This window comes from Blastomyces gilchristii, assembly GCF_000003855.2.
Source record: "Blastomyces gilchristii SLH14081 genomic scaffold supercont1.15, whole genome shotgun sequence".
Lineage (NCBI taxonomy): Eukaryota > Fungi > Ascomycota > Eurotiomycetes > Onygenales > Ajellomycetaceae > Blastomyces > Blastomyces gilchristii.
In genome coordinates, this window is record NW_003101668.1 from 240,704 (window position 1) to 256,058 (window position 15,355).

The window sequence follows — 15,355 nt, forward strand, 5'->3', positions numbered from 1 at the left end:
ACCGGGGGGTTTCCGCTATTCTCCACCGACCAGTTCTACATAGTAAACAAATCTTTGAACTAAGAAGCACAGCTGCGATGTTAGTGATCGATCTAATGGTGATGAGCAGGGGGGGTATTTCTAAATTGGCCCACCTACTAGAAAATCGCTCACTGCCTGCGAAATCTTCCCAATTCAAACGTTAATAGCTAAATAAACGGAGTCCGCGTCTTTGCTCTTAGGTTCCCTATAAATGACACTGATGGGAACGAGAAATCCGACGTACTCCTCTCCATCTTCTTCTTCCATTTTCTTCTTCTTCTTTTTTCTGTCGTCATTTTCTACAGAACGCGTTTCCTTTCGGGTGGCTACTTGTTGTGACTACATTTTTATCCTGGTTCAATTTTTCACCGACTCTGTTACAATATTTATTTCTTCCCTTCATCCAGCCTTGCTTGACTATTAAGTTACGTTATTTGACTACGTTACTAGGCTAGGTAGCGTCTAAAGACGTCAATAGCTCTGAACGAAGGCGCAAGACTCTTTCACATCTATACCGGCGATTGATATCCGTTTTTTCTCACAATTTGTTTTTTATTTTTATTTTTTATCCCTAGCTCCTTTAAACGACACGCCATATATAGAGAAATACCCTAAAGTCTTACGAACGACGTCTTGATAGAAATCCGAAAACAGCCATTCCTAGACTTTCTCAGCTCTATCTTTATTTTCTAGTATTACACCTACTAGGGGTGAAGAAGGAATATCCACCAATTCCAATGACAAGAAGATCCCTCCTTGTTATCCTGGGCCTGATGATGATTGTCCCGCCGAAATAACACAAACTACAACCTACTCCGTTGTCTGTCACTTTCAATCGTTCTAGTGTATAAATAGCTCTTACCTCTCATCTACTACTATAAAGGGTACTACTACCTTTCCGACCACCGGAGGTCCTTTTTTAGGGTCCTGGTTGCTAGTCTCGGTCCCGCCAAAAAAGTTTCTCCCCATTGTCCGCCCTAGCCACCGGCCCAGATTCCGCCAAGACAAATATTCACACGGAACCCGAAAACAACCTCCGCTGTCCGCCCTTTTGATTGGCCGAACCTCTCCTCGTTCCCCACAAGCCGAACGAACTCAATCGGCGCTGTGCTGTGTTCGGCATGCCGACTCTTGCTTTGACCGACTTCAATATCGTATGTGGAACGCTGGGCGGCTTCATCAGCCTATTCGGGCTGGTGTCGTATCTTTTTAAGGAGAAATTCTATTTGTCGGAAGCTTGTGAGTTTCCAACTGTTTACTACATAACTAGTTATATGTTTTCTTTTTAATTTATTCCTCATTTTTCGTTTTTGAGATTTTAAGACGCTTTGATTATCTAGGGTAATAATAGCTCCCGCCGTGCCTTACATCGTATTCACGTACGAACTGGTCATCCGCGCAGACCCATCTTACTAACTCTCACACATACCAACCCATGAAAACAACTGATTAGCTAATTAATTGAATAAACCCTCCAGTAATTTCGCTGACCGCTGGCATTCTCTTTTCCCCTAACTTCGCCAATTTCCTCCGCCCGCTTGACTATGCCCAAGGCTCCCCCGCTGCCGTGGAGACTATAACACTCTACTTCTCCCGCCTCGTTCTAGGCGTCCAACTCGTTCTCGCAGGCGTACAACTACCCAGCCGTTACCTATTCAAAGAATGGAAGAGTCTCTCACTCCTGCTCGGCCCCGGCATGCTGGCCATGTGGCTCTGCAGTAGCCTAGTGATCTTCATGTTGGTACCCAACTTACCGTTCCTACATGCCCTGGCGATTGCGGCCTGTATTACACCCACGGACCCAGTACTGTCGAATTCTATTGTCAAGGGGAAGTTTGCGGACAGGAATGTGCCGCGTGGCTTACAGAGGATCATTATTGCGGAATCCGGGGCGAATGACGGGCTTGGGTATCCGTTTTTGTTTTTTGCGATTTACCTGATTCAGTTTGTTGGGGTAGGTGAAGGCGAGGGCACAGGACAATTTGAAGGGGGCGCCTGGAGTGCAATTGCGCTCTGGTTTGGAGAAACGTGGGGGTATACTATTCTGCTGAGTGTTGTGTACGGGGCGGTAGTGGGATGGTTGGCAAAAGAGCTATTGCATTGGGCGGAGGAGAAGAAGTTTATTGATCGAGAGAGCTTTTTGGTATTTGCGATTGCTTTGGCTGTCGGTTTGCCCTTATTTTCTCTTTCTCTTTTATCTTTTCTTTCCCCATTCTTGTATACCCCTGGATCGGGCTTCTTCCTTAATTTCAACCTCTCCTTTGTTATACTGGCAGGTCTTGCTAATGAAACTACCTAGCTTTTCATCATCGGGACATGCGGAATGATAGGCAGTGATGACGTTCTCGCCTGCTTTATTGCCGGCAACGTATTCACCATTGAGTCAGCGGCCATCCCCTGAGAGGTGATAATACAATAGGATCCCTTCTTGCTAACCTACCCACCTAGCGACTGGTTCCGCCTAGAAACGCTCGACGATTCCCTCCAACCCACCATCGACATGCTTCTCAACCTCTTTGTCTTCATGTGGTTCGGCGCTGTGTGCCCCTGGGGGAAATTCTTACAAAACGACGTCATCTCTATACATCGACTCATCTTCCTCGGTATCCTCATCTTACTCTTTCGTCGCATTCCCATAATCTTCGCAATGCACAGATACATCCGGCAGATAGAACACTTTCGGCAAGCCGCGTTCGTGGGTTTTTTCGGACCCATTGGTGTCAGTGGCATTTTCTATTTGTATATCAGCCGTGAGTATCTCAGTCGTTGGATTGTGCCTGATGGTAGTGGGAGGGTGAGAGAGGATGCAATTGCGCTGTCGGAAGAGATTGAAGTAATTGTGTGGTTTTTAGTGGTTTGTAGTATTGTATGTTGCTCACCATGGATCTATCCAATCTCAGATCTACGCACCCTATGGTTTTATGCAAGCTAATAGCTATCTTCTCAGATGGTGCACGGCCTGTCAATACCTCTCGCGAAACTCTGCATTCACCTACACCGCACCCTCTCCAGAGCTCTAAGCTACAGCTCAAACGTCGACAGCGATAACAACTACTCTTCCCGCCTATCGCGCATGTTTCTGCCATCATTAACCAGGCCTACTTCCATGCACAGCTCGAACCGCCACGAACCGCCTAGACCAGCTGTTTATTTGGGAACAGGACGGTCTATTATTCCCCAGGGGGACGCGGAGGAGGCAGAGGAAACAGAGAGCTTATTGGGCATCAAGGCGACGGCAGAGACGGGGAATGATACCACGATGGAACCAGCGGGGCGGGCGCAGGTGGAAGAAAATGGACGAGACACAACGGAAGACTGGCCGCACACTAAACCGGTATTAACGTCTCATCCTGTATCCACGCCTAGCTGTATCGTTAATGACAGCAACACCGGCGATAAATCCGGTAGTAGTCTGGGAGAAAGCAGAAGCGGTGGTAACAGCTACTCGAAGCGGGACATTGGCAATGGGAGTCGCATGCAGAGTTATGGGGCCACTTGTCCTGGCTGAAGCCCAGGAGTGGGCAAGGGGCCGGAGTTGAAAACTTGAACCTGGGCTAGCATGTTCGTTTTGCGGAAAGTAGGTTCAAAACTCTCAAGTCATGTGGATTCAAATTAAATCTGGTCAGCACGGGGGGGGGGCCTTGTCAGAGCTTTCAGGAGAAAGGTGTTCTTGCTTCTATATTTACCCTATACCATTCATTCTTGGATTTGTGAAGGCCCGGGCTTCTTCATTCATCCGGGAAGTCCAATCCAGATTGTCTTGGCCTCTACTTTAACTGAGAATGGCAGCATACAGTTCGGTCCCTTTTATTTTCGCTTTACTAGACCTTTATTGTGCCTATACCTATGAGACGACCAGATACAAAAGGTGCATAATAATGACTTAAAGAACGGAGTTAATGGAGAATTATTAGCAATACCGTACTTGATGCGAATATAGTAATGTACAATATGTAGGATATGAAACTCCAGAACAAGGAGACCACTAAGTAGTGTTTCAAGGAGGAATATCCAAGATACCTATTTAAACTCTCGTCAATGTGGCCGTATACACAACCAATGCTTAACCCTCTAGGGGGTCAAACTAAATTAAATAAATACACTACAGAATAAGAATGTACTTAATGACTAATTGGATCCATTGATAGCCTGCCAAGTTCTCGTAAATAATGAATCAAAAAAAGGGAATCCCATGGCCTTACACATGTCTAGCTGCTGGTAAAATGTAAAGATACATCTCTTTAGTATTCTGAGGGAGGAATCATGCCGTACTACTGTGTCATAATATATGAGTCAGTGTGTGAATTGGCTTGATATAGACCCTGGAACATCATTTAACCTCCGTGCACATGGCTTTCAGAGCCTGTTGTTGAACAGAGACAGACTAATGTCTGTTCTAGTTGGTTTAATCTGATTGAACAACCTTTGCATCTCAGAGCAACGGATGGTCTAGTATGAGAGACAAGACCAGTGACTTGACATATATCCTCATCAAATCATTCTACATTGTCATGCGTGTATATAGACTGTCAAGCATGGCTCTGTCATCTAAGAATAGGGTTTACCATCATGAAGCGGAGGGAGGGAGGTCAGTACTTTCTATTTTGTTTTCAGTAATCAATGATGATTATGGATAGCCGAAATATATTCTTGATAGACAAGCGAAAGGAAACATATTATTAAAACCCGCTCAATGCGTAGTAGGAAATTTGTAGCATATTCACCTAGAGTCCATAAGAACCCAATCACGTCTGTGCTCCAGGCCAACGCTACATAGGATATTAGGGACACATATATATCATCACAAACTAGAAAGCAAAAATTATAAGCCCCGAATTTAGACATGAAATAAACAAACTAGCGTGATCGACGAGACACATCCTCTTCACCTGGTGTAGACCTGGATGTATGCCTCTGCGACCGCCTTGTTGACTGGTGCTGCACATTTGCCTGCTGGACCTGGCACCCTTCAAAATCATTTTGTGATCTATATTCATACTGATGCATGCTTCCCGGTGGGGCGGGGGGGTAGTGTCGCGAAGGCTCAGTCATGGCGTTGCTTGAGGTTTGCGAGTATCCTGCTGATTGTTTGCGAGTATCCTGCTGATTGTTGTTGCCCAGTCGTCTGCTGATACCATTCGAAATCATCCTGTGGTCCAAATCCATAGTGATGAATGCTTGCGGGGACATAAGGTGGAGAAGGGCTAGTCGTGGCGTTGTTCAAGAAGGGTTGCAATGGCCTCGTCGGATAATACGGCTCGTTTGCCTGCTGGTACGCTTCCGGATTATTTTGCGACCCATATTCATTCTGAAGGATGCTCTGGGGGAGACTAGGGTGGGGAGGTATATCCCAGTCAGATGGATCTTGTCGGCCCAATTGGGCGGGGGAAGATACAACACAAGCTGGATCCTGCACTCGGAGCTGTTCTTCGTACGGACGAGCATGAAGGGTTGCTGGGTGACGTTTGTGGGGCGTTATAGTGCTTGTCGGTGATGTCAACGACGATCTCAGCACCCGAGAATGCTTTTTACGTATCGGAGATGCAGGCTATCAAGTGTGATTTTTGTTCCTTTTTCAGTTCCTGATCCGCTAGGTATTTTAGGGAAACCGTAAAGAACCACTTACGCTATGTGGTGTTGTAAGCTGCTTCCCGACATCACGGAAAATTGCTGTTGTTTTGCTTCCAGCGGCATAAGAAGTGGCGGTCGGGGTTTGGTGACCAGTTCGGGAGGGAGCAAGTAGCTGTTTTGCTTCATCAAGACATCGACTTGCTGAATACCGTTTCGCTGGATCCTTGACTATCATGGCGGTAGACAAGAATTCAGCTATCGCATCTGGCGATGAGTTGACTTTGTCGATGATTTTATTACCCCAGTCGGGGTCTCGGGCTCCGCCAGAAGGAAGGCCGTGAGTCAATTCTAGAATGACAACCCCAAGCGACCAAATATCAACTGCGTGTGTATACAGTTCTCGGTATTTCCAATAGCGTGAGCGTTCAGCGATCTCAGGGGGGAAGTAACGCTGTGTGCCACATTTTGTCCGCAGGGAACCCTCTTTTGCAAGGCCAAAATCTGCAAGTTTGATGTGAAGAGGGTCACGATGCAAAACAAGAATATTTTGTGGTTTTTATCTCGATGCGCAATGGGCGGGCTCAGTCCATGTAAATATTCCAGAGCCGATAGGCTTTAGTAGAGGACCATTAGGACCTCATCGTCTGTGATATCTCCAATCTGATTGAGGTTCCCAAATTTCATATATTCTAGATATAATTGTGGAACAGGTTCTTTTACCCAATGGAGGAGCCGAACAATGTGATCCTTAATGAAGTTTTAGTCGGAGAATATTCTTGAATATCCATCTTATCTACCTACATGTGAAACGCTTTTCAGCAGGTCAATTTCGTTCCCCCATTCCTCTATAAGCTGATCGTGTTCGCTTTGGGCCATGTGCTTCGTTTGGGCCGCTAAGGGCGTCTTTTGTGCATAGGTAACGCCGCAACTCACATCCCAGAGACAAGTGACAACACCAAAGGCGCCCCTGCCGAGTTCTGATAACGCCAGGAGGAGAGGCTCTTGCCGGGGGGAATGCGACTGGGTGTAGTGGGCAGTTATGAGTCTGCTCTCTAGATTTAGACTATCGAGGGCTGATTCCTCCAACTTTTCCAAATCGCTGCGAAATTGGCGGATCTTGGCTGTGTATTCCTCTTCATTTGTACGCTTGGCACATACAATTCGAAATGAGAGATCTTTACCCAGCTGGATAACAATGTCGTGCATTTCTTCGTCGGGGACGGGATGCCCAGCAACGATCCAAGAGAATTTCTTGCGGTTCTCTGCACCTTTCCCATTGTAGCTAACAATTGTTCCGTTGGTGGACGTATCATGAAGAATAAGTTGGTCATACTCGTTGAATGTCAAAAAACAATGGGATCCACTGACGTCTGGCGATGTTTGTGAGTCTAGAACAATGTCGCATGTATGCGATTCTCTCCCCAGAACAAATCCTTGATAGTTTTTCGGTCCTTTACTGAATGTCAACTTAAGCATTTCACTGCCAACAAAATCTGGAAAGAAGTCTGTGCTGCTCTCTTCTCGTGGAGGCGTTCTGTCTCTAGGTTGCCGTCGCTCCGGCTTACGCTTGGTAGCTTTTGGTTGCTCAAGGCACCTTGAACGATTCTCGTGAGAAAATCAACCTAAATAGACTGCTTTCTTCACACACAACACAATAGTGACTATATTTGGAAAAATGAAGTATTTTGATTATAAAATTCTTATCTTCAATATAAATGTGTGTTGAGTCCTGAGTCTGTCCTCTCTAACATTTTTTCTAACCATATTCAGCTAGTTGGATCGGGCCCTGGCTTGGCGGGGCGGGCCCTCCGCTTCCTAGTACGGACTAGCGCCCGGCACACTACTACCCACCACCGCCGATCATACATACCTAGCTGTCATACGTCATACGCTGTACAGAGTACATACCATACATCATGTTGTACTCCGTATGGTTGTACCGAGGTACAGGTACCTACTGCGTACAGCGTTATAGGCTATTAGCCTAGGTAGCGATCTGGTGGGCAGTAATAATAGTACAGTTACGGAGTTACTCCGTATAGTTGATACAGATCGATACAGATGTCATGGTTACCTTGTTTCACCATGAGTAAAAGTAACATTGATATAACAACCCTGGTTTCGTGGCTTTGGCCGTTGGTTGTTGTGGAAGTTGGGCTCGCCGCTGACGAGACAGCAGAGCAGCCCTGGCCCAAGTCGCGCTTTGCTTCTCGACCTCTATCTCACCAATTCCATCATTTTTTGCCTGGTGGTTTCGTCTCCGCGTCAGCTTCCAGTTCTTGCAATGTCGTCTCCTGAACCGAATCTCCCCAAACTGTTTGCACGCGACATTATTTCCTATACCGATTCGCAGCTTGATCAATATCTCAGAGACAACAAGCAGGTTGGTGCTTTTTTCCTGGCTTGGAGGTCCTCGCTAATGCCAGGTCTTAGGATTGTCAAGGTTGAAGACCCCGAGAATCTCACTGAAGAATTTATTCAATGTCTACGGTAATCGTCGTCTCTTTCTTCTCTATAAATATCCAGCCGTCTCCTATCCTAATATCCATTTTGCTAGGGATTATGCACGTCGCTCAAGCAAAGATAATCAGTCCCAACCAGTCGACCTTGATCAAGTGACGGCCCGACTTTTGCAAAACCTCACCGGTAAAAATGTGCGTCATGTAGCTGGCAGGGATCGCGATGATGACTTCTACGGCTTGGATGGGTATGATCGCGAACCTACTCCAGTGTATGACCCAGACAAAGCATACCAGAGAAGTCTGCGGGAACAAACTGGCGCATACCACGCACTTATCAAGGCTGGAGGTCGACCTTCGCACCCACTTAGCCTTCTTGTGGATATCGTTAAGGATCCAGGAGAGTACAGTGAAATTTTTTCGTTCTGGCAACTTCCCCATCAGCGTGATGACTGGAGAGTATTCGTGGAACAATTATCAAGGTGGAAAGACTTCCTGAGAGTCCAGAAATTTGCCCGTGGGGAAAGCGTTCATGACAACTGGCGGCGATTCTGGGACGGTTCACGAGACAATTTAAATATTTTCGGTGATTTTGGGACAACTGTTGATGAACACGAGGCACACTGGGAGAGTCACTTCGACTACCTAAAAGAATGCTACGAAGACGATGAGGTAATAATAACCGGCAATTGCAATTTAAGATGGGATGCCTATGTTGGCCAAGATACCCCCGGTACGGATGGACGATTCTCCACGTATGCCAATGCGATCAAAAAGCGCCTCACAACACATGGCTTCGCTCCAAAAATTGAACTAGATGAAGACCTAACTCGCCAGGACAAATTAACAACATGGGCTGAGTATTTGGCCTTGGAGTACTGGTGCTATGACGAGCTTACACTTTCGAAGGCGCAACAACAATTCATTGATGACGCGTGGAAAAAGCTCGTTGAGTCTAAGGTATTAAGCCCTACTGATACGCAGGAGTCTTTATGCAGCGCTGAATCAGCATTTGAGAGATGGAATAGGTTGGGACAAGCTGAGAAGGCTGTGGAATCTGCGAAACATGCTGTGATGCGCGCCCAAAAAGCCGCCTCAGTTCAACGATATCCTCATAAAGTTTCAGCAGAGGAACCCACATCAGATCTATTGAAAGCTCAACTACAGCTAAATGCCGCAGAGAAGGAGTACACCTATGTCAAAACACGAAATGATCACATCGTTGAATTCGTTCGGAACACGAGGGATCTTCGGATCAATAAGAGAGACGAAGAACGCCAGAGGAAACTAGTACAATGGATACTGCGGCAGTTCCCCTTGATCCAACGCGAGCTAGAGCAGTCCAAGACAACCGCCGACATCGCAGAGCCCAGCCATCACAATAATATGCACGGCGACAACCGAGGTGACAGAGCTACTGCGAAACAAAACCCCGCGGGGAAACGCAGCGATACTGGCGAAGACACTTCGACATCGGACCAAATCCGGAGAGCCTCAGCCTCCCAAACAGGTAATAAACGCAAGCGCAACCATGACATGACTGAGGAAGCAGCACGTCCCTCGAAGCGCGCAGAGCGTAGTGGTCGGAATCAGCAGCTTTCTGGTTCTGCGCGTATAGATTCAGGGACCGCCAAGAATGTTGATGGCGTGAAGGACATCACACCAAACAAAGCTGGGCACCCGTCTCGTCGAGGTATTTCGGTGTCTAGCCCAAAGATGTCTTCTCTGGACCATAGGAATTCTTCTACTGTACCCAACCCTCCCCTTCGCCGCAGCGCCAGAATTGCGCAAAGAGAGCAGCGTTTAAATGCACCGATTAGCTCATCATCCGATATTGTGAAACCTTATCCAGGAACCCGAAAGTCAGGCCAGGCACCAACAGATCCTAAAAACACGAAAACACGAGTGCTGTCGAAGCGCGGCAACTCGAAGCCTCAACGAACGTCAGGGAAAAAAGGGCAGTATTCTCGTTCTTGAGCGGACCCGAGGAGAAAGGCAATTTTTTCTTCTTTTTTCTTCTTTTGTTTCTTTTTTTCGTGAATTCGCGCTTAGAATTACCATCTGCATCAAAGCTCATGTCCTTACCTACTCTATGTCTTCTGCCAGCCAACTTCTAATGCACTTTCGGGTATGGTATCAACATAGGATTACTAATATTTCTGATTCTACGGAAGATCTTTTTTGGTAAGGCCTGGACTGGCGCAAATTAGTACGCCATCGTGCGGGCTAATGGAGGGAGATAAGGCCCTAAAAATGACCATTAACACTTTCCTTTCTTACACCACAACTTCTCGTCCCTTGTCCTCTCCATCTAGCCGCTCACAGATTGTTTTATTTTCTTACAGCTCGCCATTTCAAAATAAAAGGGGCCCCGGCTGCTTAACGCCCTTTTGAGTCGGACACTCCATTTACATCTCCTCGGGAGATTTATCAGAACATGAAGTTGCTCTGATAGATAACCTTGACGCGTTTTAATCTGGTTGAGTAGTCGGCATCCTTTACCCCCGGGCTACTACTCTCTGACTTCTACATAGGTTAATCTCGAGTTCCGGTCGAACGCTGTTGAGGAGGACTACTTGCGGAATATATACAACAGACAATAAAAGAGATACAATAAAAATCTGCTGGCAGATTTTTAATTAGGGGAATGAGATGATGAATATGCATACGTGTGTACGTTTAAAAATGTTTGTGAACGCCAGAGAACCATCTGGCGGAGTTTATATTTGGGAATATGATTTAGGAGGAGGTAGTGAGTGAGGCAATTTGATGTATTTTCTTCCGTATACGCCGAAAGAGAAGCAGAGTAGAATTGTCAATCTTGGAATGAAATAGGAATTTCCGGCACCAAAAGACATGCTTTGGAAGCATTTGTCTGCTTGGCTTGGTATGGTATCACATCGACAATAATGTTGATGATGTTTAACTGCAAAAGTCAATCAACGTCACAAGATTTTTCCCCCCCAGGGGTTCCCGGGCGCTAATTCTCACTTGATCTTAGAGTTAACAGGGAGGGGAGGAGGGCACTTCAAGTTAGATCAAATACTATATTGAATGGGGTCTAAAGTGCCTACAGAACAGTGAGAATTATTGTTGTCAAGCTTAACTGGCCAGGTCTCATCCATCCCTCTAGACACTCTAGGCACTCACTTCCAGAGAATTGAAATTTAAAAATCATTCAATCGGGACTCTGAGCCTAGCAAGGATCTAGATGAGATGAGACCTAGACACTCTTAATATCTCTGACTGTATACATCTATAATAGAAGAAGAATAATAATAATAATCGTAACGGCCAGTCTAGGAGGCAACAATTAGCATATTTTTCTGCCACTCTAATAATTATTGACTGCTTAGTTATTGGCTGAAAGCCGCGAATACAACTTGCCTATTGGCCATAATTCAGGCGGTAAGGCACAACGCTAGTTAATTGTTGCCTCTCCTCGCTCCTCGCTCCCCCAGACAAGGGGATAAGGAAGCCGTGCGTACGGAGTACAGCATCACATCACCGAATGCGATCAATAATATTAAATTAAATATTAAATGAAGATGCTCAGCCTGCATTCAACCTACGGCCGAACTGGCTGAAATATTATAACTGATTCTCCTTGTCCTGTCAGATGAGATTGTAACTACCCCCCCCACCAATATTCGATATTCGTATATTAAATTGATACTTCTACTCACTTAATACTTATTAATTTGAGTTGAAATTGCAACTGGCTACTGCGTGTTTTCTTATGATATGCTCGCTGTAAGTTATATGATATTCTCATTTACAAGAATCTTATTTTACCGCCATATACCACTTTTAAACTGTCTCGCTATCCGGTCCGGCCGGGAAGCGGTTAAAGACATTCATTCTTATTTTAAGTTAACGGTCGAAAGCCATGCCGGTCACTGGGTACGTCCATACTATACACCACATTATGAAATCCCCCCTGGATCCTCCTGTCAATCAGTGTCCTAACCCCTGCATTGTGCAGCCTATATTTCATCCCCGCGAGCCAAAACTCGCCAACCGCAACAGGGACCGTGATTGAGCGGCTTCGATCCGCATACAATCCAACCCTGTGCGGGCGCTGGGCCCTAGAGCACAAATTGCTACGAGATACACCGTCATGTCTACCACCAAGCGATTATGCTCCTTTACCGCCGCTGCAACCGCGCTTCATGCAGTTTCTTTCCCTTAGTCACCGCCAACCATACGGTTTCATATATATATCTGACCGGCCCAATCCGGACCCGTGGGACTCAAGATCTTTGGGTGCAACGCATGTAGGCCGTGTGCAGCCACAGCCGCAGCCGCAACAGCCGAAACAGCAGCAACAGCAACAACAACAGCAGCAGCAACAGCAGCAACAGCAGCAACAGCAGCAGCAACAACAGCAGCAACAACAAGAAAACCCTCCCCTGCACACACCCGACCCACCCTCCGCAGCCGGCAAAACGATGATGATCCTCGATTATCCCTCCTACATATCCTTCCACGCCATAACCCTTCGCGCCTGTGAACCCCTCTGGTGCCCGCGCCACACCATCACCGTACCCAATGGCAACCACTTCGAAATCGGCGACTTCCGCATCCGCATCGGCGACGTGCGCCAGACCGCCCCGCAAACCCGTATGCGCGGGACGATTGTCGAGATCGAATATCGTGGCCCCGCCGGCGCTGGCGATGTTGCCGCTTCTGCTGCTGCTGCTGCTGCTGCTGCTGCTGGTGCTGATACCCACCCCATGACCGATGGCGGTGAGACATGGCCGCCGTCTATCACTGATGGCAATATCGGTCTTGGCGGTGGTCCTGGTGACGAGGACGGTATCCTATACCCGCAACTCGAGACATTATCGCCCTCGCCCTCGTCCTCATCGGCGTTGGTAGAGGATATCCCGACGGACGAAGATTGGGAGGTGGGGGAGGTGCTTATCCGCGAGCTATGGAGTCGGTTTGCGGTTGAGGGGGCGCGGGAGGTGATTCGTGTGCCGCACTTGGGCAAAGAGGCGAGAGAGGCGAGGCGGTTGGGGAAATTGGGGGATAGAGCGGTGAATGCGAGGATTGCCGGGGCGGATTTGGCGAGGCAGTATATGGAGGTTTTCAGGTTTAATCGGTGAGAAAGGGGGTGAGAAGGATAGAGTGACAAGGGTGTGGGATGGTTGTTTCTTTTTTTTTTTTTTTTTTTTTTTTTGCTTTTCTCCCTTCCTTTTGGTTATTGGCCGCATATCCCCATTTTGTTGGGCTTGGGAGCTAGGCGTTCGATGTGTCAGATTTTTATATATATACGATTGATTTTAACTACACTACATAAATGATATCGGGGTGTTTAAGAATGAAAAGCCCTATGGTCGGGCTGCGTTCCCAAAAAGTGGGATGGATGCCATTTACTCTAGGAGAGGTAGATAAGTCAACATAAAACTAAGATCAAGAGAAGCGAAAGTTTCATTGCCATTTGCTTTTTCTATTGTTAAATTTCATGAGGTTCATGAGGCCATTTCAAATTACCATGTAGCGGAAGTTTCAATTCATATAGAACGTTAAGGGGGGAAGCGGTGAGGTTACTAAACAAACTCAGCGGCAAATATATGGAAATGGGGTGAGGGGGCAAGAAAAGGATGTAAGCATCTTATAAACAGAACCCAAATGGATGAAGGCAAAACGCGATAATAATGACAGAAAATTGGGCGCAATCTTTTTTTTTTTTTTTTTTTTTTTTTTTTTTTTTTTTTTTTTCTTTTTTTCTTGTCTTTTCCCTTCCTCCTTTTCTTCAATCTTTCACGATCCTATCTCATTCCGACTTCGAACATTTCCATTCTATCATTTCCCGGTGCGCCTTTCAATCAGGTACTTAAGTGTTCGAGGGTCCAATTGAAATGACATATTAAGAGGCGCCCTTAGTACAGCACTAATAAATTGACAGCATGCCGGAAAAAAAGGGATATAGATGCCATTCGAAAATCGTAGTTCGTTTCAACATTCGACAGCAAATGGTGGGCCGCATGGTAACAAACGTGAAATCAACAGCTGGTAGCTTAGGGTTTCAAGGGAACAGGTTTTTAACCAGCGCCTATTTCTGCATCATGAGCTGAACAAACTCGTTGTCTAAATTTTTGGTGAAGAGTCGGTCAGTCATTGAATTCATATATATATATATATACATCTTGCCCAGTTCCATGGAAATATGTTGAACTCACAGTCGATTCGTCCATCACCATCCTGGTCCGCCTCACGGATCATCTCATCAACCTCGTCATCTGTCAATTTCTCACCGATCGAAGTCATAACATGACGTAACTCAGCGGCAGAAATAAACCCGTTGTTATCACGATCGAATACTTTGAACGCTTCCCGAATTTCTTCTTCGGAATCCGTGTCCTTCATTTTCCGTGCCATCATAGTCAAAAACTCTGTGGAAAAACGGTAGATGGTTAGATACGGAGTAACAGTATATCGCATAAAATGCACACGAGAAAGTAAAACTTGAGCGCCGTACCTGGGAAGTCAATGGTTCCATTGTTATCTGCATCAACCTCGTTGATCATGTCTTGCAGTTCTGATTCGGAAGGGTTCTGTCCCAAAGACCGCATTACGGTTCCCAACTCTTTGGTGGTGATTTGTCCTTATTCGTTTGGAAGCACAAATGCAGTAGTCAGCTCTGATCCAAAGTGGTAATCTATCTTTATCCTCCACATTTCCTAGGCTTCCTACAACCGCGCAGACGTAAAAAAAAACTTACCATCGCCATCTTTATCCTATCAAATAGAAGTTGATGTTAGTCATGCCTAAGACGGGGGAGTAAGCCTACGGGATGAGGGGTAAGGTCCAATGACGACTTACGAAAAGGGAGAATGCCTCCTTGAACTCAGAAACTTGTTCTTCGGTCAATGAGTCGGCCTAGACGTGGTAATGGAATGTTAGCTTCTGATCAAGTTTTTTGCACCTGAAACATAGATATACAATGGGTCAGGATGCCACTCCCAGGATGAGGAGGGGCAGTTTCGAGGGGGGTAAACTGTGCAACCGCAACAGTGACAAGACGTACCATAGCGATGGATATGTTTTGAAATTAATTAATAAATCAACAGATGGGGGGGGGGGAGTATAAGGTGAGATATCACTGGGTGTCAAAAAGAAGCAGACAATAGCTATGGCGGGGGACAGAGGTTGGAATGTGAGGAGGTTAATTATAATAATAGTCACAGCCAGTGTTTGGACCTTGCAGATAACGTGACTTCCCCCGCTGCTCGCTTGGGATTGGCGCCAAGCCTCCAGCGCCAGGCAAGGCTCATTCGCGCAAAAGAGCCTCATTA

General features: G+C 46.4%; 5 protein-coding genes across 8 annotated transcripts; 3 read left to right on the plus strand and 2 right to left on the minus strand.

The window, feature by feature from the left end:
- Positions 1 to 1,002: 1,002 nt before the first annotated feature.
- Positions 1,003 to 4,063, plus strand: BDBG_06081 (Na/H antiporter; the record flags this gene model as incomplete). 4 transcript variants are annotated; one of them, XM_031722451.1, is made up of 5 exons in its annotated part: positions 1,003 to 1,362; positions 1,500 to 2,185; positions 2,321 to 2,403; positions 2,470 to 2,887; positions 2,969 to 3,529. In XM_031722451.1, exons 2-5 carry the CDS (start codon positions 1,718 to 1,720, stop codon positions 3,527 to 3,529), a joined length of 1,530 nt encoding a protein of 509 aa, XP_031579677.1. In that variant the 5' UTR covers positions 1,003 to 1,362; positions 1,500 to 1,717. The 4 variants fall into 4 exon arrangements, with proteins under 4 accessions (XP_031579677.1, XP_031579675.1, XP_031579676.1 ...); XM_031722449.1 differs by having other exon boundaries at positions 1,003 to 1,260; XM_031722450.1 differs by having other exon boundaries at positions 1,237 to 1,260; positions 1,362 to 2,185; positions 2,969 to 4,063.
- Positions 4,064 to 5,065: 1,002 nt separating this feature from the next.
- Positions 5,066 to 7,068, minus strand: BDBG_06082 (protein kinase; the record flags this gene model as incomplete). Its single annotated transcript, XM_031722453.1, has 3 exons — positions 5,066 to 5,569; positions 5,648 to 6,093; positions 6,390 to 7,068. The coding sequence occupies 3 exons, from the start codon at positions 7,066 to 7,068 to the stop codon at positions 5,066 to 5,068; spliced, it is 1,629 nt and encodes a 542-aa protein (XP_031579679.1).
- Positions 7,069 to 7,876: 808 nt separating this feature from the next.
- Positions 7,877 to 10,028, plus strand: BDBG_06083 (uncharacterized protein; the record flags this gene model as incomplete). The annotated part of the gene is made up of 2 exons (XM_031722454.1): positions 7,877 to 8,082; positions 8,150 to 10,028. 2 exons carry the CDS (start codon positions 7,877 to 7,879, stop codon positions 10,026 to 10,028), a joined length of 2,085 nt encoding a protein of 694 aa, XP_031579680.1.
- Positions 10,029 to 11,529: 1,501 nt separating this feature from the next.
- On the plus strand, positions 11,530 to 13,650 carry BDBG_06084 (uncharacterized protein). The gene is made up of 2 exons (XM_002622858.2): positions 11,530 to 11,954; positions 12,037 to 13,650. Exons 1-2 carry the CDS (start codon positions 11,941 to 11,943, stop codon positions 13,160 to 13,162), a joined length of 1,140 nt encoding a protein of 379 aa, XP_002622904.1. The 5' UTR covers positions 11,530 to 11,940; the 3' UTR covers positions 13,163 to 13,650.
- On the minus strand, positions 11,957 to 15,310 carry BDBG_06085 (calmodulin). The gene is made up of 6 exons (XM_031722455.1): positions 15,088 to 15,310; positions 14,883 to 14,939; positions 14,782 to 14,797; positions 14,539 to 14,664; positions 14,240 to 14,452; positions 11,957 to 14,147 (listed from the first exon to the last, which is right to left on the minus strand). The coding sequence occupies exons 1-6, from the start codon at positions 15,088 to 15,090 to the stop codon at positions 14,113 to 14,115; spliced, it is 450 nt and encodes a 149-aa protein (XP_031579681.1). The 5' UTR covers positions 15,091 to 15,310; the 3' UTR covers positions 11,957 to 14,112.
- Positions 15,311 to 15,355: the final 45 nt, after the last annotated feature.